Consider the following 26,495-nt stretch of genomic DNA (forward strand, 5'->3'; position numbering starts at 1 on the left):
GGAAGATGTAGACCCTACAAACTTGTTACCAGGACCATGCGGAAACCAAGGGGGCGGACGCGTTCGCCCCATTCCCCTTTGGGAGTTGTAGTTTCCTTTAAGCGCTTGGTGGTCCTAAAGAACCAGTGTGGAACTACAACTCCCACAATCCCGCGCGCCTCCCGCCCTGCCTCCCGCCCGCGATTCTCGCCCGGCTTCTATTACCGCCCCTCGGGGGCGGCTGTGGTGGAGGGATGATGGCCGACGGCGGTGGCTCTTCGGTGGCGCCCAGCCCGCGGGGCTCTCCCGGGCCGGCGCCGCGGGTTCCGCGCGCAGTCGGACCGAGTGGCGGTGGTGGGGAGACCCCCCGGACTGCGGCGCTGGCGCTGCGCTTCGACAAGCCCATCAAGCAGGCCTTCTACAACACCGGGGCCGTGCTGTTCGTGTGCCTGTGCTGCGGCGCCGCGGTGCTGGTGTACTTCATCCTGGAGGCCTTCCTGCGGCCGCTGCTCTGGGCCGTGCTGTGCGGCACCTTCCTGCACCCCTTCAAGAGCTCGCTGACACGCCTGGGCCGCCACTGGCTGCAGCGCCTGCACCGCGCGCACACGCCCATCGTCCTGGCCGCGCTTCTGCTGCCGCTCTGCTTCATCGACTACGGCGTGGAGGCCCTGGGCGAGCAGGCGTTGCGTCGCCGCCGCCTGCTCCTGCTGCTCGGAGCCGGCGGCCCGCTTCTGTACGGCCTCTACTGCCTCGGCAGCTACCTGGGCGTGCAGGTGCTGCTGTTGCACGCTGCCGCGTTCATCTGCCGCGGGCTGGACTACTTCAGCAGCCTGTGGGTGAGTGAGCGGCAGTCCGCACCCGCCTCCCGCCAGTGGTGCCGGCACACTGGGATAAAATCCTGCAGTTGTTCCTCCCGGTGCAGGGGCGACGAGGGGCCACACTTGTGCTGCAGTGACTGTCCGTCTCCGCTTTCCTTCTCACACCTCAGGAATTTGGCGCACATTCTTCCAAAAAGAGGGCGGGCATAATTTGAAATTGCCTCCCTGCTTCCCGCCTTGCCTCAATCCTAGCAGGCCCTTTTAGGGAGATAGTGCCCTGGATTGAGAATCGCTATTCTGCTTTGCAGAGAGAGGCCTCAGAGCGTGGCAGTGGGGCTTGGTTTTACTCCTGGTTGGAGAGGGCGGGAGTGCTTCGGCTACCCTCGGTTCTGCGCGTCTGAAAGAGGTGGAAGGGACCTTCGAGATTCTAGGCCAGCTTGCCATCCTGCAGATAGGAAAGGTGACCTCTTACCAGGCTAGGGCTACTTAGGGGCAAAGAGGGGTCTGGGTGTCGTAGATTTCTCACAAGTCCTAAAACAAAGCTTGCTTAACTGGCTGGTGCTGCCTCTCGGTTCAGGTGATTTCTGTATAATTTTTGCAAGGCACTGGGTGCTGAGCCGCCTGTGCCTCTTCCTCTCCACGATTTACTTTTTGGTAACTACTTTTGTTGTGTACGGACTGGTGTACCAGAGCACACCTCCTTCCGCTTGGAGTAAAGCAGCGGACCGCGTGAAGGAGAGAGACGTAGGTTTGTGATGGTTGGATTACCCGGAGCTTACTCTTAGAAAATCAGGGAGCTTTAGAATTGGAAGGGATTTCAAAGATAATCTAGTGACACAATTTCTAACTCAGACTATATTGTGGACTAGTTAGTTATCCACATCTTTAACTGGTGACTGTTCAAAACAAGTGGAGATTTAGTGCGTAAGAATGCCAACTGATTCATAAACAGTACCATTTACAAATTTTGATTCACTACTTTTGTCAGTGAAATAAAGTTCAGTGTACCTTGACATCATTAAGTTGCAAAATATTAATTCCCCTTATCTGTCCAGCAGTGTTGTGGCTTGCCTGACGTTATTGGCAGAGTGGTGAATGACCCCAAACACCCTTCTTCTCTTGTTCACTCAATACCACCTCTTGGTTCGTGTTTAAAGTTGATCGAGCATATGTTAGGTACTGGGCTTTGTGAGGAATTTAAAAAAGGACTAAGATACAGGTCCCGTCTTCAAGGTATATGAGCATATTCTAATGGAGATGAGAGACATACAGATAAATGTTCATGACTCACCAGTTATGGGCCACAGGCCCAGAGAATGTGATTGGTCCAAAGTCACACTTTGTGGTTCACTTTTACGGAGTGAATCTGTGGTTCACTTTTATGGAGGCCCAGTTCAGTGCTTTTTATCGTTTATCTTGCAGTTTCACAATTCAGCTAAGTGGATCGAATGCTTCTTATCTAGAAGGCAGAACACTGTGTGCTAAGAAAAATACACTTGGTTATTTTCCTCAAGAAATTCAGTTTTGTCAAAGACACATAGATTCTGCTAACATTTTTGACTGTTGATACTACTCAAGGAGCATATCCATCAAACTGTAGGAAATTAGAAAAGAAAGGCCTGCCATATGTAAATAGTATATTTTCATACTAGAGTAAGAAGTTGAATACATGAGTAATTTGGCATGAGTATGAGGTATTTCTAGCAGTCTCTCTCAGATACTCAATGGAAAGAGTTGAGCACTTTTAAAGAAACATCCACAGCTCGGAGTATACCTTTGAGTATCTTTTTACTGAAGATAAACCTTCATTTTTGTATTTCATTTGTATGGGTTGTGGATGAGTGGAAGAGAAGTGGGGGCCAACATTGATTAGACCTGGGAGTAGGAGAAGGAAGGTCCAACCAATTAATGATTTTTTGAAAGCTTGAAATTGGCCGGGTGCAGTGGCTCATGCCTGTAATCCTAGCACTTTGGGAGGCCAAGGCGGGTGGATCACCTGAGGTCAGGAGTTCAAGACCAGCCTGGCCAACATGGTGAAACCCCATCTCTATCAAAAATACAAAAAAAAAAAATTAGCTGGGTGTTGTGGTGGGCGCCTGTAATCCCAACTATTTGGGAGGCTGAGGCAGAAGAATCACTTGAACCTGGGAAGCAGAGGTTGGAGTGAGCTGAGGTTGCACCAGTGCACTCCATCCTGGGGGATGAGCAAAACTCCGTTCCCCCCCCCAAAAAAACCCTTGAAATTCAGCTGTTTGGCTCAAGTGTTGGGAGCAAGGAAAAAGAGAGAGGGTTAAAAAAAAAAAACTGAACAAACTCAACATAAAAGAGTATGAGTTTAGAAGTGAGTAGGGAGTGGTAGAAGGGCTAAATTTGAAAGAGAAGCTTCAGGTTGATAGAGTTTCAGAGAAACAAGGCGTAGAGTTGCATTTTGCTCAAGCAGCGTTTAAGGGTGGATAGTTGGTTGGGGTGAGGTGTACCTGGGAAGACAACGAGTCCTTGCTCTCATCCAGAAGTGCTGATTAAGGCCAGGTGGGGTTGTCCACGCCTGTAGTCCCAGCACTGCAGGAGGCCTACACAGGTGAATCACTTGAGGCCAGGAGTTCAAGAAGATCAGCCTGGCCAACATGTTGAAACCCAGTCTCTACTAAAACTACAAAAAATCAGCCAGGCATGGTGGCGCACGCCTGTGGTCCCAGCTACTCGGGAGGCTGAGGGACGAGAACTGAGGCATTTGAACCCAAGAGGTGGAGGTTGCAGTGGGACGAGGTTGTGCCACTACACTCCAGCCTGGGCAACGGAGCAAGATCCTGTCTCAAAACAAAACAAAAAAAAGTGTTGATTAAAGGCCAGGCACAGTGGCTTAATGCCTGTAATCCCAGCACTTTGGGAGGCCAATTGCTTGAGCCCAGGAGTTTGAGACCAGCCTGGGCAACATAGTGAGATCCCCCCCCCCCCCCCCCCAATCTTTTAAAATGAAAAAGAAAGTGCTGATTAAGGCCTGACATGAAGTGAAAGTAGGTTATGTGACTGGGCAGGAGGCCCATTCTGGAACTTTTCCATCCCACAGTTCACAGTGGTTTGGCTTTATGAGCCCAAGCAGGGCTGCCTGGTATAGAACATGGTCTTTATGCTTTCTAGGCTACTTTAACTATGGGCCTGCTGCTGAAGAGCAGTATAGATGAGAGAGGCAGAGAGAAAAGTTAACTTTAAGTGAATCCCTGTTTTGATGAACTGACAGTTCATCCATTTAAGATCCAACTTTCCAGCATCTGCCATGTCCCAGGCACTAGATTAGGTTATTTTACATGGGTGTTACTTCATTCTCACAATGTTCTGTGAGGTAGGAGGGAGGGATTTCATATGTCAGAAAACTAATTCAGAGATCTGTTTATGTGTCAGTAAATGGCGTTCAATAGACCTAGCAGCAGATGAAGTCCTGCTGTTATCAAAACTCTTTGTAGTAACCTTCAGTAAGGATTTTTAAAAAGTTTTCCCTAATACATTGTGTTTAATTATTTTTAATATAAATGGATTCTAGGCCAGGTGCGGTGGCTCGCATCTGTAATCCCAGCACTTTGGGAAGCCGAGGCAGGTGGATCACCTGAAGTCAGGAATTTGAGACCAGCCTGGCCAACATGATGAAACCCCGTCTCTACTAAAAATACAAAAACTAGCTGGGTGTGGTGGTGGATGCCATAATCCCAGCCACTCTAGGCAGGAGAATTGCTTGAAGCTGGGAGGCGGAGGTTGTAATGAACCCAGGTTGCGCCATTACACTCCAACCTGGGCGACAGAGCGAGACTCTGTCTCAAAAAAAAAAGAAAAGGATTCTAGTTACTAGGAAAAAACAGAAGAATATCAGCATTCTACTCATCTAGAAACCTTATTCATCTCTCTTCTTTCTTTTATTTTTATACCTGTGCAGTTTTCCAGATCCCATCAGTTTTCCTTTTTAGTGTCCTTGGGACCTGTGTTTTTCTTTTTTCTTTTTTTCGTTTTGTATATTGAGACGGAGTTTCGTTCTTGTTGCCCAGGCTGGAGTGCAATGGTGTGATCTCGGCTCACTGCAATCTCCATCTCCTGGATTCAAGCAATTCTCTTGCTTCAGCCTCCCGAGTGCTGGGATTACAGGCACCCACCACCATGCCTGGCTAATTTTTGTATTATTTTTAATAGAGATGGGGTTTCACCATGTTGGCCAGGCTGGTCTCGAACTCTAGACCTCAGGTGATCCACCTGCCTTGGCCTCCCAAACTGCTGGGATTACAGGCATGGGCCACTGCGCCTGGCCTGGACCTATGTTTTTCTTTGTCACTAGTTTATCCTTCCAGTTCAGTTCCTCTTCATGTCATTTGTAGATTGCTTCAGTCTCCTAAAACTCCATGCTGCTTACAAGTGAAAAATTATCATTTATGGGATGAGTAACTCTTTTTCAACAGTTTCGGATAGGTTAGAAGATTGCACTGACTTAGTAAGTGACTTCAGAACACTTAAAAAAAAAAAAAATCAGCTGTTGCACACCAGGTTCACATGTTACTCAATTCTTGGCATCTTCCCATGGTGGAGTTATGCAAGGTAAATTTGAAAAAGCTGATGTTGTGCCCTGCTCCACCATTTCTCTCTGTTGGGGGGCATTCTGATCTTCCTCATTCTGTTAATTTAGACTTGGTGGAAAATTTGAAGACCATTTAGTTTTTGCAGTAATAATAGATTTGTTTTTCTCTGTGGTCTCTGATCCCATTGTTTCCACCTTTTTAAAGAAGCATGAGGTGGAGAGAATAGTGGCTGAAAGATAAAAAAAAAAAAAACCTTAAGTTCTGAAGGTGGCTTTGCTAGTAACTAACTTTGTGACCTTGGGCAGACCAGGGCCCTCGTCTGGGACATTCAGTCCCAGTTGTGTAAAGTAAGGGGTTGGCTTGAACGATTTCTAAGATTTCACGATGTTCTATTTTACAGATCACAAGAGGCTCTTCAGCAGTGGACATTAGTCAGCCATTCACTACTGACTCACTTTTAAACACATTTCTGGGTTTGTTTCTGCTTGCCTGGCAGCAAGAAACAAGGAGAGGAAAGTTTCTAGTACTTAGTTTTCTCAGTTAATATAAATATATTTATATATTTTGAATATATAAATTGAATATAAAAATTGTTGACTCTAAGTTGCCATATGACAAAGAGAATGGTTTTCTCATTAGAATTAAGTGAATAATTGAAGGACCTTAAGCAGTTGCTGCTTGAAGCTATGATTAGGGCTGTGACTCCTTAACTTGGAAGGAGGTTTGTAGTTGTGTTTTTTTGAGGGGGAGACGGATTTAAGCTCTTGTTGCCCAGGCTGGAGTGCAATGGCGCATTCTCGGCTCACTGCAGCCTCTGCCTCCCAGGTTCAAGTGATTCTCCTGCCTCAGCCTCCCGAGGAGCTGGGATTACAGGCATCTGCCACCATGTCTGGCTAATTTTTTGTATGTTTAGTAGAGATGGAGTTCCACCATGTTGGCCAGACTGGTCTCAAACTCCTAACCTCAGGTGATTCACCTGCCTCGGCCTCCCAAAGTGCTGGGATTACAGTTGTGAGCCTCTGCGCCCAGCCTGTAGTTTTATTCTCTCTAAAAAAAAGCTTAAGAAACTGTTCTGCAAAAATGTGTAACAGAAGCAACCAAGTTGTTTTTCCAGTTAATGCCCAGATGACAATAAATGAAACAAAGACAGTTGAAAAGGCGGAGTCTCTAGTTAATGTTTTCTACATTTAATATGTTATTTAACCAGAAAAGTATATGTGGATAATTGTGTGAAATGAAAAGAAAATGTGATTGCCTATTAGTTCACTTTACTTGAAGTGCTAAGTAAATGTTGCCAAATTTTATGCAGTCTTATGTAGTGTCTAGCACATTGGTGCTATAAAAACGACTATGGAATGTGTATTTTGAAAAGGACATGTTGTTTTGGAGAACATAAATTTGGAAAAATATGCCCTCTTATCTGTAACTGTGGCTCATTGATTTAATGCCTGGAATAAATTCACACTTGAATAGGTTTCCTCAGAGGCTAAACATATATAAAGTTGACTTGTTAACCTCATGTTTCTGTGTTAGTGAAGATTTAAGAATTAAAAAACTCTTAAGGGGTCCTAGACTAGAAATTATGTGTGAAACATGAATGTACAAATCCTTATTTTTGTTATTTTAAAAGATACTTAGTGATTCAAAATGTTGACTCAAGTAAAATGTTTGTTACATTTGAAAAAAACATAAGCAGAATAGAAGTTTATATGATAAAAGTGAATTATCCCTTTTCTTCTTTTTCCTTGCGAGACGGATTCTTGCTCTGTCACTCAGGCTGGAGTGCAGTGGTGCGATCTTGGCTCACTGTAACCTCCACCTCCCTGGTTCAAGCAATTCTCCTGCCTCAGCCTCACGAGTAGCTGGGATTACAGGTGCCTGCCACCGTGCCTGGCTAATTTTTGTATTTTTAGTAGAGATGGGATTTCACCATGTTGGCCAGACTAGTGTTGAACTCCTGACCTTGTGATCTGCCCATCTCGATCTCCTAAAGTCCTGGGATTACAGGCGTGAGCCACCGCGCCCGGCTGAATTATCCCTTTTCTCCACCACTATTCCCACTATTCAGATGTTACTATTGTTAACGGTTTGATGTAAAGGCTCCTAAATTGATTTCTATGCCCATGTGAACATACAAAGTAGAAGGTTTTGGGTTTTTGTTTTTTAAAACAAAGATGAGATAACATACAGTTCTGTACTTTGCTCTTTCATTTATCATTGTACTGTGGATATCTTTCCTTGTTAGCACTTAGAGATATACGTCTTTCTTTCTTTTCTTTCTTTTTTTTTTTTTTTTTTTGAGATGGAGTTTTGTTCTTGCTGTCCATGCTGGAGTGCAGTGGTGCAATCTCGGCTCACTATACCTCCACCTCCTGGGTTCAAGTGATTCTGCTGCCTCAGCCTCCCGAGTAGCCAGGATTACAGGCATGTGTCACCACACCTGGCTAATTTTTGTATTTTTAGTAGAGATGGGGTTTCACCACATTGGCCAGGCTGATCTCGAACTCCTGACTTCATGTCATCTGCCCGCCTTGGCCTCCCAAAGTGCAAGGATTACAGGTGTGAGCCACCACACCTGGCCACTTCTTTCTTTTTAATACTGCTACAGTATAAATCTTTTTACCCCTGGATGCCTTTTAGAAAATGTTTTTAACAGATTTTCTTAGCTCTGAATTTATATTAGAATACTTTGATAAACATTTTTAACCATTGGTAATTGTATAATCATAATGGGCTTAATATAAACTCTAAAGTGTTTTTATAAATGGCCCGTATCTCTTAAACTGATATTATTTCTGCAAATCTTTTCTGAGGAAGCACTTCAAAATACTGGAAAAAAATCCAGAAGCCAAAAGAATTTCCTAAAAGTTAAAAATACTTCTTTTTCTGTTTATAAAGATACTATGTAACCTTAGTAGAAAATTGAGTACCTGTAAAAAAAAAAATAAGCAAATTACTCCTTGAAATCCAACCATGTAGAGATAATATTTTAGTTTAGTATGTTTTCACCATTATAAATTTACACACTAATAAATTGACATTGTAGCACTACATATTGATGTTCATCATACTGTTGAAAGTCTGAGTAATTACTCAATTTTTGGAGATAACATTATTTAAATAGTTCCCTATAAAATACTTAAGTTGTTTTCAATTTTTTATGTTGTAAACGGCAACAGTGAATATTTTTATATCTGCCTGCACAGTGTGCTTCTGTAAAACACTCCTAAAAGTAGAATTGGGGAGTATATTTTAAAATGGTTATTTTAAACTGGAATGGGGTAATCTGTGAGTTTCAGGTTGATAGATGAAAATACATGCTTCTTGTTAGATCATAAATTTCTCTTAAAAAATCTGAAGTATGCAGTCTCTTATTTTTTCTCTCCCTGCAAATGATATTAATTCCTTATGCATACAGATAAGAAACAAAAACTTCTTGGAGGTACTGTATATATTGTGACCTCCTCCAGTTCAGCTTCTTATTAAGGGTAGTACTTACTTTGTCATCTCTGGTCGACGTTTGCTCAAACACTTTTAGTGATGATTATTCCATTTTTTGATAGCTACAGTTTGTTGGAAAAACCTGTCCTTTTACTGAGCTGTGTTATTTCCTAATTCCCACCTATTTCTGCTCTCAGAACCACAGAAAATCAAGTCTTATGCCTCTCCCAGATGACATTTTAAAAATTATTTGAAGATAGCTACAAAACCTTGATAATTTCCTTCTCTTTTCTAAGCGAAACTTTTCCCCCCCAGCTACATTTATATATCGTGTTGTGATTTTTATTTCCTTTCCAAGGCTGAATTTTGTTGTGTGGTTTGGTGTGCAAAATTAATTGAAACAATCACTTTCCCTGATATGAGTATTGTACTTTCAGAAATAAGTGCTTCTACTAGTCATACGCTGACTCATACCGAACTGAAAAGTGGTTTAGATGTTCTCTTTCCATTCCATACTTGTACAGTTGAGTTTTGAACCTCAAAGCAGAACTTTGCATTTCTTTTCATAGAATTTAATCTTATCTGGATTAGCCCATTGTTCTGGCTTCAGGATATCTTTTTGAATCATATGTTATCTCAGTGTTTATTGACAACTCAGTTTTGTATAACTGATTTGCGTAAAATCAGTTTTTTAGATTATTGTGCCTCTAGTCTTTCATCTAAGTGACTGACATAATGTTTAATAGGGTGGGGCTAACTGACGTACCTCTGAAGACTATCCATTTACTGAGGATTTTTTCTTTTTAATTTCAACAAGTTGTAGTTGTCAAAATTGACTATTTTAATTTTCCCTTGTGAAAATCTGAGCAGCTTTTGTTTATCTTTAGTATTCTAGCACCACACTTCTTTCTCCTTATGGTTAGAAAAGTGCACTCTGGAGCCAGATTCCTGGGTTCTAAACCTGCCTCTGTCATTTATTAGCTTTGTGGCCTTGGGCAAGTCACTTCTCTGAAATCTGAGTTTCTTTCATGTGTAAAATGAGGATCATAATATAGTACTTATTTTGTGGGGTTATAAGGATCAAATGAGTTAGTATCTATAAAGCATTAGAATAGGGTCTGGCACATAGGACTGTTATGTAAGTGTACTATTATTGTACTCAGATTGCTTTCTATGCTCTACCATCAGATCTCAAATTGTTTGAATTCCCTGGGTTAATTGGTCTGGTCCAGCAAGACTGGACTTTTTGAAGCAGCTATAGTCTCACTTCCCATGTCCTCGTATTTTTGAGCTTCAGAGCTCCTTAATATTTCATCTGATAGAGTTACTTGAAGAAGATATTTTAATGTCCTTTTTATTATAAAATAATTAGTGCTTATTAAAGGCAATTTGGAAAATACAGAAAAAAGTGAAAGGAAGAACAAAATCTTACCACCCACATACAGCCACTAACTTCTTAGTACATTTTCTTTTCCTTCCCACCATATAGTAGATGTAATCACATCATATATATTCTTTGTATTTTACTTCTAACTTAGTATGATATTGGGAGTTTTTAAACTGTATAGACTTTGTTTTTAAGAAGTGATTTTAACGGTTGCATAACATTTTATTGAGTAAGTCATAATCGTTTCCCAGTTGTTGACCTTTTAGGTAATCACTTTTTCCACTGTTCTGAATCATACTCTGATAAGCTTCTTTATATTTAAAGCTTTTTCAGAATTTATCATTATTTAGTAAGGATAAAGTCTGAAAGTTCAATTCTGAGGTTAGAAGCTATAAACATTTTTAAGATGTGAAGATTATTTTTATTGATAGATTTGACCAAAATAATGTAGGAGATAGTTTTTTTCTGTCTTTTTTAGTAATCCCTTCAGTTCTTTTTTCTTCATGCTCTGAATTATATAGCTTGAAGTTTCTTTTTGTCTTAATTTGCTTTTTTTTTTTTTTGGCGAGATTCATGTCAAACTTGAATTTTAGCTTCTTGGTCTTACGTTAATTAACTTCTTTGTGCTCAGATGTGTTCTGGATTATGTATTCCCTGTGTTTTATAAATGTTCTATTAAAATATGAGTTTCTGTGTAGGCTATGCTGGTTTCTTTTGATGCTTCTTAAGCTCTAGAGTCATTTAACTTTAGTATAGGAAGAACTGAGGAGGGTATCCTGGCTGATTCTTCTGTTCTGAAATCCTGCTGTTTGTTCCTCTAATAATATTTTTTTTCAGGCACACTTCTTCAGCTGGTGCATCATAATTCAAGATTAGGTTCTAATCATCTGTTGCCTAGGTTATTTCAGCAGGATCACACTTCAGCTGGCTGCTTTCTAACTTTTACGGAGTTATTTTCCTAGTAACAAACATATTTTATAAGCTGCAATAGAATCTTAACCTGATTCTTTTTGGAAAGCTTTCCTTTTCTTGTTTTTTTTTCTTTCCATTTCTTTTCTAAACAGTGATTAACAGAAAACTGTAGGAATTCCACAAGATTAGACTCTTAATTTAAATCCATGGTTTATGCTTTGAATATTTTATCTCAAGCATTTTATGTATAAGATGGTTTTTGAGCTATGTATCTTTTGTTAAACAACTATTTAATATCACTACATGAGATTTCAAATGCCTAATGTTTCAAAACTTAGATTCTCTAAACGAGGAGAACCTAGGCACGTTTCTTTGGCACCATCAACCTTTATCTTTTCTGTGCTATGTCCAGAGCCCTCCTGCTGTATAGACACAGATTTTATATAATTCTATGTTCATTTTCACGTGTATAGATTTTACAGCCATGTCTTTATTTCATTTATTTAAGATCTGGACGTTGGTGGTTGGCTATGTGTTGACTGTTTCATTCAAGTGGAATGCAAGCACTGAACGCTACTTGAGAGCAGTTTCAATTCCTGTCTGGATTATATTGCTTTTTCATTTAGGTGGGTTCCTTCTTTTTTTTTTTTTTTTTTAAGTCTGGCCTAAGATCTGCAGAGGCCGACTGTGTGAATGAAAGTGAATTTTTTGTAGTGTTATATGTTGCATTTAAAATTCTTTAACCTTTAGAAAATGTTATGCTTTAATCTTTCATTTAATTTTAATGAAAATGATGTGCTTTAAAATGTCTTTAATTATGTTCATTTTCCAAAAGGTCCTTTTAAAAGTCAGTACATCTTAAAAAGTAGAGCACCCTTGGATTGTCATATCATTTCTGAGTGTCATACTTAAGGGAGGATATAGATAAGCAGTCAACGATAGGAGGTCCTCAGAATCATGTGTGAGAACCAGTTAAAGGAACCAGAGATGTTTACTCTGGATAAGAGGAGGGAACTGGGGGTCTAGGGTAGAAAGGAGATAGAGGTAAGGAGGATATAAGACATGAAAGCCTATTTCTAATATTTGAAGGACTGTCCTGTGAAAGAGTGCTTTAAACAGATCTAACCATGAGGGAGAGATGTCAGAGTCGTGAGTAGCTTCAGAGAGACAAATCTCTTTTCCACATAAGGATATTTGATGTCAGAGCTGCTCAGAGTAATAGGTTCCCTGTTATGTTAGCTGGGTGGCTGATTGCTCAGATGTTGATTTTTCAGTGTGGTATTTATGGTTGAGACTTTCATCTCCCAAGTTTGAGCCTGTGGAAACATTAAGTTCTAATTTAACAACACAATTCAGTAACCCAGAGCAGTGGATAGCCTTAGTTTTTAGAGCTACTACTTATTGTTAAAAATAAAATAAAAAACAGCTATGTCTCTGTCTTTGATGTCAAACAAAGCATTATTCTCTAGCTTTGTTGAGTTGGAATGATAGAGGAATTTATCTGCAAGATCCTGTATGTCAGATATGACTCATTTTGAACTCGAGGAAGGCAGAGGAAGGAGGCAGGCATGCAGGGACGTTTATGAGGTTCTAGGTGGACTCAGGGAAATGGTTATGGGTAGAGACCTGTTTCTTCTTGACTTGTAAAAAAATTTTTTTTTTTGACACGGAGTCTCACTCCATCGCCCAGGCTGCAGTGCAGTGGTGTGATCTTGTCTCACTGTAGCCTCCAGCTCCTGGGTTCAAGCAATTCTCCTTCCTCAGCCTCCCAAATAGCTGGGATTACAGACATGCACCACCACGCCTGGCTAATTTTTTTTTTTTATTTTTAGTAGAGACATGATTTTACCATGCTGGCCAGGCTGGTCTCGAACTCCTGACCTCAAATAAGCCACCTGCCTGGGTCCCCCACAAAGTGCTGGGATTACAGGTGTGAGCCACTGCACGTGGCCAACTTGTAAACATTTTTGCATTATACACTGAGGAGGAGACATTGACGCTTTTGCTGTGCTCTTTTGGGCCATTCTCTTTCTTGAGAGAGAAAGTTCACACCCAGTGGTATTTTTTTTTTTTTTTTTGAGACGGAGTCTCGCTCTATCGCCCAGGCTGGAGTGCAGTGGCCGGATCTCAGCTCACTGCAAGCTCCGCCTCCCAGGTTTACGCCATTCTCCTGCCTCAGCCTCCCGAGTAGCTGGGACTACAGGCGCCCGCCACCTCGCCCGGCTAGTTTTTTAGTATTTTTTAGTAGAGACGCGGTTTCACGGTGTTAGCCAGGATGGTCTCAATCTTCTGACCTCGTGATCCACCCATCTCGGCCTCCCAAAGTGCTGGGATTACAGGCTTGAGCCACCGTGCCCGGCCCCAGTGGTATTTTCAAGAAACCAAGTCAGACTTTATGACTTTAAGATCTATGCCTAGTTCTGGTCATTCTGGGGTGAAGTATGTGATTTGAGTTCGGGATGGTTTTAGACCCTTGATATGCATTACAATAGACTCTCTTTAAACCCTATTAAAGGTAGGCTGGCATATACCCTATCCATTTGACCAGGGGTCTCTGAGAGCAGGGATGAACTTAATTTTGAGAAACCTTGAAGTTTAATCTATCTAATGGACTTAATTTTTTTTTTTTTGCCTGATAAGTAATTCTGTAATTAACATATATACCAGATTGTTCTGTCAAACTACAAAATTCGGTTTTGTAAAAACAAGTACTAGGTTTTTATTTCACTAAAAATGTTAATTCTTAATTTGCAGCATCCCTTGCTGGCTCATGGAGAATTCCAGTATTCTTGGTTATTGTTTTCCTGATGTCTGTGGGCACCCTGTATGAAAAACAGAATGGAAAAGAGTCTTCTGGTAAGAAATAGGGCATTCTATTAATATTACTCTTTGAAGCATTTTGGAGAGTAGCTTTTTAAAAAATGCTATGATGAAGTAACTTTGAATTTATTTAAAAACCTATGATGGTTTCTGAATGGAAAATAAATAGTTTAAAATGTTTTAGGTTGTTAGACCATGCTTTGTTTTGGTATTATTTTATTGAGGCATATATAACTTAAAATTAATCATAAGCCATTGTATTTTAATTTTATTAAAATATCTTATTTTTATAAAATAAAATATTTTTATTTTATTTTTTAGTGACAGGGTCTTGCTGTGTTGCCCAGGCTGGAGTGCAGTGGCACAATGATAGCTCACTGTAACCTTCAACTCCTGGGCTCGGGGGTTTTCCAACCTCAGCCTCCCAAGTAGCAAGGGCTGCCGGTGCAGTAATCATTTAAAAATGGCATACAGGCCGGGTGCAGTGGCTCACGTCTGTAATCCCCGCACTTTGGGAGGCTGAGGTGGGCAGATCACGAGGTCAGGAGTTTGAGACCAGCCTGGCCAATATGGGTAAACCCCGTCTCTACTAAAAATACAAAAATTAGCTGGGCATGGTAGTGTGTGCCTGTAGTCCCAGCTACTTGGGAGACTGAGGCAGAAGACTTGCTTGAACCCGGGAGGTGGAGGTTGCAGTGAGTCAAGATCGTGCCAGTGTACTCTAGCCTGGCGACAGAGTGAGACTGTCTCAAAAAGAAAAAAGGCATACAATATATCACAATGTTGTGCAACCATGACCTCTGTCTAGTTCCAAGACATTTTCATCACCTCAGAAAGAAACCCTGTACATGTATCAGTACTTCATTCCTTTTTATGGCTGAATTATATTCCATGGTAAGAGTACACCACATTTGGTTTATCTGCTCGTCAGTTGATGGATATTTGAGTTATTTCTACCATTTGGCTATTGTGAATAGTGCCGCTGTGAACGTTTGTGTGCAAGTATTTATTTGAATACACGTTTTCAGTTCTTTTGAATATTTACCTATGAGTAGAATTACTGGGTCATATGGTAATTCTGTGTTTAATTTTTTAAGGAACTGCCAAACTGTTTTCCACAGCAGATGTACCATTCAAATTTCTACCAGCAATGTATCAGGATTCTAATTTCTCTGCATCCTTGTCGACATCTATTATTTTTCACTTTTTGATAATGGCCAGTCTAGTGGGTATGAAGTGGTATCTCGTTGTTTTCATTTGCATTTCCCTAATAATGAATGATGTTGAGCATCTTTTCATTTGCTTTTTGGCCATTTGTTTCTCTTCTTTGGAGACATGTCTATTCAAATTCTTTCCCCTTTAAAAAAAATTAAATTGTTTGCCTTGTTGCTTGTTGTTGCATTTTAAGAATTCCTTATATAGCTATTAGACCCTTATCAAATATATGATTTGTAAATATTCCATTGGTGGGTTATATTTTTACTCTCTTGATAGTCCGTCTGTTTTGATGCACAGAAATTTTTTTGATGAAGTCCAATTTATTTTTTCTTTTATTGTTTGTGTTTTTGGTGTCATCTGAAAAACAATTGCCAAATCTAAGGTCGGTGAATACTTACCCTTAAGTTTCCTTTTAAGAATTTTATACTTTTATCTCTTATATGTAGGTCATTGATCTGTTTTGAAATAATTTTTGTACATGAAGTGAGGTAAGGGTCCAACCTCATTCTTTTGCCTGCGTATATTCAGTTCTCTCAGCACTGTTTGTTGAAGATGGCCTTGGCACCCTTGTCAGAAATCAATTGACCATGTATGTATGGGTTTATTTCTGCCCTTTCTGTTGTGTTTCACTGATCTATATGTCTATCCTTATGTCAGTTAACACATTCTTTTGATTACTGTAGTTTCGAAATTCAGAAGCATGAATCCTCCAACTTTATTCTTCTTTTTCAAAATTGTTTTGACTATTTTTTGGTTCCTTGCATTTCCATATTTAAGATCAGGTTTTCTGTTTTTACAGAAAAGCCTGTTGGGATTTTGATAGGGATTGCATTCAATCTAGAGATCACTTGGGAAAGCATTGCCATCTTTACAATATAAAAAAACAAAACCACAAAACCCTTACAATTTATGAGCATGGGATGCATTTCCATTTATTTCGTTACTCTTTAATTTTTCAGCAGTGTTTTTTTTTTATTAATTTTAAATTTTATTTTTTGTGGCTACATAGTAGGTGTATATATTTATGGGGTACATGGGATGTTTTGACACAGGCATGTAATGTCTAATAATCACATCAAGTAAAATGGAGTATCCATCTCCTCAAGTATTTATCCCTTGCTATAAACAATCCAATTATACTCTTTGTTATTTTAAAATATACAATTAAATTATTGACTACAGTCACAAATACTAGGTCTTATTCTTTTTAATTTTTTTATTTTTTTGAGATGGAGTCTCGCTCTGTTGGCCAGGCTGGAGTGTAATGGCACGATCTCAGCTCACTGCAGCCTCTGCCTTCCAGGTTCAAGCGATTCTCCTACCTCAGCCTCAAATTGTGCTATCAAATACTAGGTCTTATTCTTTTTTTTTTTTTTTTTTTGAGATGGGGTCTCGCTCTGTTGGCTAGGCTGGGGTGCAGTGGCACGATCTCAGCTCTTTTCAGCCTCCACCTCCCGGATTCAAGTGATTCTCCTGCTTCAGTCTCCCGAGTAGCTGGGATTACAGGCACCCACCATTATGCCTGACTAATATTTGTATTGTTGTAGAGACGGGATTTCACCATGTTGGCCAGGCTGGTCTTGAACCCCTGATCTCAGGTGGTTCGCCTGCCTTGGCCTCCCAAAGTGCTGGTATTACAGGCATGAGCCACCGTGCCCTGTCCATTCTTTTTAATTTTTTTGGTACCTATTAATAACCACTTCCAGCTTCCCCTTACCCTCCCACTATGCTTCCCAGCCTCTGGTAACCATCCTTCTGCTCGCTATCTCTGAGTTCAATTGTTTTGAGTTTTAGATCCCACAAATAGGTGAAAACATTAGATGTCTGTCTTTCTGTGCCTAGTTTATTTCACTTAGCTTATACGGCCTCCAGTTCCATCCATGTTGTTGCACATGACAGGATCTCATTCTGTTTTTTTGGCTGAATAGTACTCCATTGTGTATAAGTACCACATGTTCTTTATCCATTTATCTGTTGATGGATACTTAGGTTTCTTCCAAATTTTGGCTATTGTGAACAGTGCTGCAATGAACATAGGAGTCGGCGGTGTTTTGAAGTTTTCTTTGTATATGTCTTGCACCTTTAATTTATTCCTTATTCTTTTTGATACTGTCATGTGGAATTGTTTTCTTAATTTTCTTTTTGGATGGTTTATTGCTGCTGGGTAGAAATAAAACAGATTTTTTGCTTGTTGATCTTGCATCCTTCAGCTCTGCTCAATTTATTAGCTTCAGTAGTTCTTTGGTATATTCTTTAGGATTTTGCATATATAAGGTCAGTCATCTACAATGGAGATAGTTTGACTTCTTCCTTTCTAATTTGCATGCCTGTAATTTATTTTTCTTGCCAGATTCCTCTGGTTGGAATTTCTAGTACAAAGTTGAATAGACCATGTGCTTTTAAAGATTAGTTTTGAGGTACCCTGGCTGTGAGTGACCTACATCTGGAAATAGTTGATTAAAGGTAGAGGTCTCTAAGGAGTTGAAAGTGGAGAGGTTGTCAGGATATAGTAGTGGTCCTCAAATCATCAGACCAGACTTCTGGTTACCCAGCTGTGTGGAAGCAGCTGTGACTGGAGAGGTAAATCTGAACACAAAGCTTCTGTAGTTGACCAATACTTTGCTCCTTGCTTCTTTCTGATGGCTGTAATAAACTCCAAGAGCAGATTACTAGCTGCAGTATGTTTTAAAAAGAATGAATTTCTCAGATAATACATGTGTTGCAGTAAAGTGAGGAAATACAGAGAAACAAAAGGAAGAAACTAAAAATCACTCAAAAACTCACTGTCTACAGATTATACCAAAATGTTAACTAATAGTTGTTTTGCCTTCAGACTTTTAAAAACACACAAAAAACTAGATTGCAGTGAACATTTTCTTGTGTAACCCACATTTTAAACTTAATTATGTCATGATCAACTTTCTATGTCAATGAATACACTTACACAGCGTTATTTTTAACGTCTTCATTTTATTCTAATCATGAGGCTGTTTGTGGCACTCTGGTGTGTTTGTACAGGTACCTTGTAAAAGTTTTTAAAAATTAATTTGCTTTTTATTATTTTATTTGATAAATGAGTAACATCTAACAATTGTAAGCCATATTTTTATTTATAAATATATATTTAGAATTTTAAAATACCTGAAGCAAAGTAACCTTAACTACATATCTCTCTCACAGTGGAAAATAGGGAGGATTTTATTTTATTTTATATTTTGGTGTCTAAGTTTTCTTTGTTCAGCCTGTCTTTCTGGTTATAATCTGTTAGACTCTGTGGTTATATATCTGCCTAGTGGAAGTAAATTTCCCGTTTTGGCAACTTTGTAGAAAGCTTGGCAGTTTCCACTTATTTCTCTGGTTAGTTTTATCTCCTGTGTTTTCGTTCACCTAATAGCAAGTGACTCAGACAGCTCTGCTTACCCTTTACCCCTTACCCCAGAATGGTTTCCCCTTTTGACTACTTTTGTCCGGGGCCAAGTAAGTAATTATTATAAAAATATAAGTAATGCAGGTCTAAACCAAAGGTTGCAATTCTGTTTTCTCTACGGTGTAAATTCTAGTCATCTGATGACGGCAGCCTAGAAAACTGTAAGGATAAGACTTCTAAGACCAATTTTTGAGCAAAGGGAAAAAGGATACCATGGTCGATGATGATTACCAGCCATAAACTTAGAATAGTGATATGCTGATATGCAAGCCAGATTGCTGTTATTTGTATTACAGGCTATGACAAGGAAGGAAATCACAGACACACAGAATAAATGTTGAGTACAGATTTGGAAATCTTGGTTTTATTTATTTTCTTTTACTCTTATTTCAACCTGCGTCAAGATAGGTGATTACTGATCTAGAATTCCTTTCTGGACTTCTAGTCTAAATAATCCTCATCATAAAATAAATCTTTAAAATTTTTTTTTTTTCTAAATTTCTGAGTATTTTTTTCTTGTTGCCCCTGAGAACATTGTTTCTTTTTAAGAATCAGAACTCACATCATCTGGTGTGTAATGGGACAGCCCTCCTCTTATACTTACAGTCAGTTTCCTGCTGTAGATGTCACTGTAATATAGGTAGGTACGGGAATGCTTTAGTATACTGCCACGACAATGTGTGCATCTGCTCTTTCCTGGTCATTTCCAATGTCCTGTTGTGTCACTTACTCTTGTTTTCCAGTCACTTGTGTGAGTATCCTTCTGTGTGTCTTCTGAGCTTTGAAGGTTTTGTGCTGTAGAAACTTTCGTGATCTGTGGTTCACTAGACTCACAGAATTAGTCCTGGATTTCATCAGAATTCAAAGCCTGAGTTTGGTTCCTAGACCCAGAATACTCTTCTATTTATTATTCATATTTTTGTTTTTAGAGACTGACACTCGCTCTGTTGCCCAGGCCAGAGTGCAGTGGTGTGACCATAGCTCACTGCAGCTTGAACTCCTGGGCTCAAGCAATGCTCCCACCTCAGCCTCAGAAAACTCTTCTTGTGAATCATTGCTGAGTTAGTTTCAGTGGTTCCTTCTGAACCCAAGGGTCTTACTCAGTGGTTTCCTCTTAGACCTGAGAAGTTCTAACATAGTATTTCCCAAAAGCTAAAGATAATGAGGGAAGAATATTTAAGTGCCTGTCATGAGCCAAGAACTTTTAAGTGCTTTTAAATGTGCTATCTTTTTAAATCCACAAGCAAACAAAACAACCCATACAAATAAATCTTTGTAAGATAGATGGTGTCTTCATTTACAGATGAAGATACTTCTAGAGATTAACTGACTAGCCTGCAGTCACACAGGTGACTAGTGGAGCTAAGATTTAAACTTAGGTCCTTGGCCAGGCATAATGGCTCATGCTATAATTACAGTATTTTATGAGGCCAAGGCAGGAGGATTGCTTCAGCCCAGGAGTTCAAGACTAGCCTGGCCTTGGCAAGATAGTGAGACCCTGTCTCTACAGAAAATAAATAAATAAAATAAAAATTAGCTGGGTGTGGTAGTGTGCATCTATAGTCCCAGCTACTGGGAGGGCTGAAGCTGGAGGATTGTTTGAGCCCAGGTCAAGGCTGCAGTGAGTAGTAATCATGCCACTGTATTCCAGCCTGGGCTACAGAGGTGAGACCCTGTCTTAAAAGTAATAATAATGATAATAAATAAACGTAGGTTCTTGACCCTGAGCCCAGTGTTCTTTCCCCTCCCCAGGCTCTTTGAGTAAGTGTCAGTCATCCTGAAAAAGTATTGACTCCTCATCCTTCTTGCATCAGTTGTAGTTGTCAACTCCTTCAGTTTTCCATATTGGTCCTGTTGACTTAACACAACTACATGACCTAGCTTTCTTGCCTCCTAGGTCCCAGAAACCTTACTTAGTAGAAACCTTATGTCTTAGTCTGTTTTGTGCTGCGACAGAGTAACACAGACTTGGTAACTTGCAATGAACAGAAATTTCTTGGCTCACAGTTCTGGAGGCTGAGAAGTCCAGTGTCAAGGTACTGGCATCTGGTGAGGGTCTTCTTGCTGTGTCATCATGTGGTACAAGGGTGAGCAGGAGAGGACTGGGGCTGAACTCACCCGTTTATAATGACATTAATCCTACCCATGAGGACTGAGCCCTGATGGCCTAATCACCTCTTAAAGGTCCTACCTCTTAGTACTTGTGATAATGACAACTAAATTTAACACAAGTTTTGGAGGACAAACGCTCAGACCATGGCACCTGGAATCCACCTTCAGTATGTTCCCTTGGCGTCTGAGAAAAGAGGGACACTAGCATTGTTATCTCCTATAAGCAAGGCTGTGTTAGACTCTTTAAAAATGCTCAATTTTTTTTAAGCAGTCTAGTGAGATGGGTGTTATACTTATTTTACGAATGAAGAAACTTAGGCTCAGAGAGCCATTTTTTTCTGAGTATAAGAAATTTCTTCAAAAGTTAGTGAAACAAGCATCAGATATATCTATAATAGCCTAGATACCCGGCCTGAGAAGTACCAGCAAGTACTGCTGAGTGCTGTTCCTCCTGGCATTGGTAATTGTTTGTAAATGACTAGAAATGTCTTTGCAGAGACAAATCCTGATAGTTGCCTTACTCATTTTGGGATAGCATGAGATATGAACAAGTTTGGTTCAGTCAAGCCCAAATTGGAAAAAGGTAGCAAACCAAATGTTTTACTGTTCCTCTCCCACTCCCCAGTTCTGATACTGCAAGTTAAACAGGCCTAGAGAAAAGTCTACTGGTCCATCTGCAGGCCCTTGTGACGTAATACTAGACACCATTGAGAGGGAGTTGTATTTTCCACATTAGTAATGGAAACAGAAGCCTTCTTCAAAGGGAACTTTGCAGGCTGGGGAGGTTTTATTTGGTATGCAGTGCCTCCTTCCAATAAGCATGTTTGGATGTATTTCTGTTAACTGCTGCTATATCTGTGAAAAAGAATGGAGTGGATCAAGAAGTATCTCCATATTTAGACTGGATTTAAAGTATATTTACCAATGCTTGTTAAAAAGGTTAGTCTGTTCATCATTGAGTTGTTGTATTAACAGATACTATCTGACCTGAGGTCTCTTTCTTGTGTGCCGGACTCTTTGAGTTTCTGTCCCCTGGTGCTAGGCTGCTAATGTCAGTAGCATGCTTGTTTGGATTTGTGTAGATCCCTGTTATTTGGCTTCTGCTTAATGCTGGCCCTGTCTCTGGGTGGATTGATACCTGAAACCTTGGATGCTCTTTCCTTTTTTTTCCAGTCCTTGAGTCCCAAGATTATGTTCCCTTGTTTTTGTGCCTATTTTTAGCTGTGGCTTTTAAATCTAATACCATTCTAATACCACAACTTGGCCAAGAGTCTCAGTCCTGGCATTCTTCTGTTCGGTTTATCATCTCCCTGCCTGGACTGTTGTTTTTTGTTTTTTTTTTGGACTGTGATTCCAGGCCAATTCCTTGAGGTTTTTGAAGTGCTGAAGGGTATCACTAAGACAGAAGTCATTAAAATACAGATCTGTTGGATAAAAGCAGTTTCCCAAATCTTGTATTCATAATTTTCAAATACTTTGATTTTCTGTATGTGCTACTTCTTTCATGCTTTTTTGAAGTTTGAGGTGCTCGAAAAATTTGCTGAGTCATTTGTGTATTAACTAGAAAAATATTGCAGCTTCCATTGATGCAGCTAAGCTTTATTGCATATTTACTGCATATTTTAGTGCCATTAGCAAGTTGGAGAGTTATTCCTTAAGCCACAGTTTTGAAGATTTGATTGATTAGTTTTAGCTTTTTCTTGAATCTTTCAGTGCCTACTCTATAGATACAAGATACTTTGCTTAGCTCTGTGGGGAGATCTAAAAATACCTACTAAGGGAAAATAGATGGCTATAATATAAAGTAGAAAAGGGAGGAGAGGTACAAAGAAATACTACAGAAGTGTTAGTGGCTTCTACTTCTAGTTTATACTGTCAAAGCCAATAGATTGATATTGATGATGATGATAGCTAACATTTATTGAATACTTCCTACATATCCAGCATTGTTCTAAACTTTATTTATTTATTTATTTTTCGAGATGGAGTCTTGCTCTGTCGCCCTGGCTGAAGTGCAGTGGTGCCAGCTTGGCTCGCTGAAGCCTCTGCCTCCCAGGTTCAAGTGATTTCCTGCCTCAGGCTCCCAAGTAGCTGGGATTAGTGTCACCACACCCAGCTAATTCTTTTGTATTTTTAATAGAGATGGGGTTTCACCATGTTGGCCAGGCAGGTCTGGAACTCTTGGCCTCCTAAAGTGCTAGGATTACAGGTGTGAGCCACTGTGCCCGGCCAGCATTTTATATGTATTTCACTTCATTCTCACATTAGATACAAATTTATGTAAGCCTCAGTTTTACACATGAGGAGACTGGGACAGCTCGATGTTAACTAACTTGCCTATAGCCATCTAAGTAGTAAGAATAGACGTGGGATTTGAACCTGGGGAGTCTTCTTTCCTCACCTGTGCTTCCAGCCACTGAATCGTGCTGCTTCCTCATAGTAAATGTGAGACCTTTCGTGCCCTGCTCCCAGCTTCCCTCTGCATTCTTATGCCACTCTGCTGTTCTCATTCACACTATCTTCCGGCCTTATTGAACTTCCGAGAGTTCTTTGAAGAGGACACTCTGCTTTTGCTTGCCTTTGTGTCTTCACACTTGCTTTTTTGTCTTCCTGAAACACTTTTCTACCCCTGCCCTCTAAGACACCAGTCTCTCAGGAGCTTCCTCTCCGAGATAGAACTATTCTGTCTTTATCTAGCTCACTTTTGTTAAAATGGATTTAAAGGATGGCATCTTTCAATATTCTTGTCAGACAGCTCCTTTGGAAACCTTTCCCAGACCTCCCTGCATGGGTTTGATTTCCAAACTGCTCCCTAACAGTTTACACTTACTTTACATTAGCTCTTAAGTATCAGACTGAATTTGAGACCAGGGTCTTAGTTTCTTATATCGACATATAGCCTAGTCGCCTATTTGGTGAGTGAATGCTTAGTAGGCATTTAGAAATGTAAGTTAAAATGCACCTGAACTGAAAGTCCATTATTTGAAGAGTTATCCAATGATCTTGTTATTTTGCAAAAACCATCAAGGGACTTAATTTTCTTTTTCTTTTTCTTTTCTTCTTTTTTTTTTTTGAGATGGAGTCTTGCTCTTGGCTTACTGTAACCTCCGCCTCCTGGTTTCGCGCCATTCTCCTGCCTCAGCCTCCTGAGTAGCTGGGACTACAGGCGCCCGCCACCACGCCCGGCTAATTTTTTGTATTTTTAGTACAGGCGGGGTTTCATCATGTTAGCCAGGATGGTCTTGATCTCCTGACCTTGTGATCCACCCACCTCGACCTCCCAAGATGCTGGGATTACAGACGTGAGCCACCACGCCCGACCAGGGACTTACTTTTCTTACAGTGTCTCTAGATGAGTGACCAAGAGTGACCACTTAATTAAATTACTTTTGAAGAGGCCAGTTTAGTAATTCAAGATCCTTGACTAGTCTGTAATCTTATGTAAGAGAGAATTCTTAATTTTTAAAATTTTTGACCTGAAGGCCTTTGTTTTTGTTTTTCCTTTTTCTACTGTATTGTCCCAGGCCATGAGGTGTTCCCAAACTTTGCTCTTGAGTGGGGCCTAAGAGATCCCCCCGGGTGTACTGCGAAGCTAAGTCTTGCCCCAACTCTCGTGTAGGTCAGTTTGTTTGTGGAACTTTTTTCTTTTTTTTTTGTGAGACGGAGTCTCACTCTGTCACCCAGGCAGAGTGCCGTGGTGTGATTTTGGCTCACTGGCGTGATCTCAGCTGAATGATGTGATCTCAGCTCAGTGACGTGATCTTGGCTCACTACAACCTCTGCCTCCCGGGTTCAAGCGATTCTCCTGCCTCAGCCTCTTGAGTAACCGGGATTAGAGTAACTGGGATTACAGGTATGCGCCACCATGCCCAGCTAATTTTTGTATTTTTAGTAGAGACGGGGTTTCGGCGTGTTGGCCAGGCTGGTCTCGAACTCCTGACCTCAGGTGATCTGTCCACCTTGGCCTCCCAAAGTGCTGGGATTACAGGCATGAGCCACTACACACAGCCTGTTTGTGGAACTTCTTTCTGAAAGTCTAAAAATAACTCTAATATGCCAAGAATCTTCATCCAGTTCTGCTACATGTTCTCTAACCATAGTCTGTAAACCTGGATACCATCATCTCTTTGATTCCCTTTATTGCTTCCTCACCAAGTGTGGTCCACTTTGACTCTTCTCTGTCTCTTTAACGCAGCTGCTTTTCCCCGTGTCTCCTGTTGTGGCTGTAGACTACGCTGGCATCATGTCTTTCCTATAGTACTGCAACAACTTATCTCCCTGTACCCATTATAGGTCCCCTCTAGTCTCTCTTTCTCCAGACAAGCAGGAATGGTCTTATATCTCAAACAGGTTATTTATTTACAGGGTGGTGAGAGGGGCGAGAGGCAGTTGAGTGTGGTTATAAAAGGTCAACATGAGAGACCTTGTAGTGATGATGCTGTTCTGTATCTTGTGTCGGGGAAACTGGACAAATGGTGGTACACTGGGATTATTTCTTGCAACTGCATATGGGTATACTTTTATCTCAATAAAATTTCAGTGAAAAAAAGATTACTATCCTGTTTGAAACTCTTCAGTGCTTTCTTATTCCTCTTAGAATAAAGACTAAAGTCCTTCATATGGTGTTCCGTGATCTGCATCATCTGGCTTACCTCTCCAGCCTTGTCTATTTGATACCAGTTTCTTACTAGCTGTCTGTGTTCCAGACACACTGACCTTCTTTCACTGTCTTTAATATGCTGGGTTCTTCTCACAGCTTTCCTTCTGCCCAGGATATTGTTAGGATGTCACAAGATACCCAGAATTTTTTTTTATAGCAACCATAATTTATATACACATGTTTATTTGTGTGGTTCTTTAATTAATGTCTTTTACTAGACTCCCTGGGGGCAGGGTCTGTGTCTTTCTCCCTAGCACATAGTACATGTAAGAAATGAAAGAACGTTTTTCTCTGTCAACCCTTGCTGTCTTACTGGCATTTCAGGAGGACCTTGGGTACACAGGCCAGGAGAGTAAGATCCTAATCCAGAAATCTAACTTATGCTTTCCTCTCAGACAATGAGTATGAATTTCTCTAATATTGAGAGATATGATACCATATCTAAAAATAAACTCTTTCAGGTCACAGGGGCATTTATTAGAGGAGGGACAGGGTATGACTGAGCAAGGTGAGTACTCTTATCCTGATGTCTGAATCTACCAAAGAGCCCCACCTCAGGCTCTGGCTTGCTGCTTTCTGGGAGTGGGCCAGCCTTGGATATTTGGGTGTGTGGAGTTGATTTGGAGCTGAAGTTCATCGGCTTTCTGAAGGGTCATGCTCTTTTCATTGGCATGGCAGAATGCTATGTTACCATACTGAGTCTTGGCCTACCAAAAATAATGTCTCAGTTATATGAGTGTGGGTGTATGATTTGGTGACTAGGAATTGCTAGTGTTCTTAGTTGTGAACAATAGAATCTATTTCAGGGAGTTTAAATAGGAGGTATTGATTAGCGCTTACAATTTTTGCACATGGAATTTCTGGAAAGACCAGACAACTAATCTTGGAATCTGACACAGGCAGAAGCAGTGCAATCAGGAGAAATGCTCAGTGACACTGAAGGACTGTTTGGGCAGAGGGCCACGGCTGCTGCTGCTCACCGTGAAGTTAGAGATCAGACATCAGAACTTCTCCTAAGTTGCTGCGGAAAAACCATGTGCCTTCCTGACAGACTGTGTTTGACGCGAGAGCTCTGTGGCTTCCAAATTACAGTGTGCCACTTCAGGCTCTCAAGTCTTGCACAGGTGTACCTGCTTGTTAGAAACTGTCACGTGTGACACCTTAG

General features: G+C 40.6%; 1 protein-coding gene across 2 annotated transcripts in view; it reads left to right on the forward strand.

The window, feature by feature from the left end:
• The first annotated feature begins 205 nt into the window (after positions 1 to 205).
• TMEM245 (transmembrane protein 245) overlaps positions 206 to 26,495 on the forward strand; it is a 102,089-nt gene continuing 75,799 nt past the window's right edge. For both annotated transcript variants that reach the window (XM_023202173.1, XM_023202180.1), the window contains exons 1-3: positions 206 to 815; positions 11,602 to 11,719; positions 13,848 to 13,949. In XM_023202173.1, the coding sequence (XP_023057941.1) occupies positions 234 to 815; positions 11,602 to 11,719; positions 13,848 to 13,949 (802 nt within the window). In that variant the 5' untranslated portion in view covers positions 206 to 233. The remainder of the gene's footprint in view (positions 816 to 11,601; positions 11,720 to 13,847; positions 13,950 to 26,495) is intronic.

Source organism: Piliocolobus tephrosceles, chromosome 14 (assembly GCF_002776525.5).
Source record: "Piliocolobus tephrosceles isolate RC106 chromosome 14, ASM277652v3, whole genome shotgun sequence".
Classification (NCBI taxonomy): Eukaryota; Metazoa; Chordata; class Mammalia; order Primates; family Cercopithecidae; genus Piliocolobus; species Piliocolobus tephrosceles.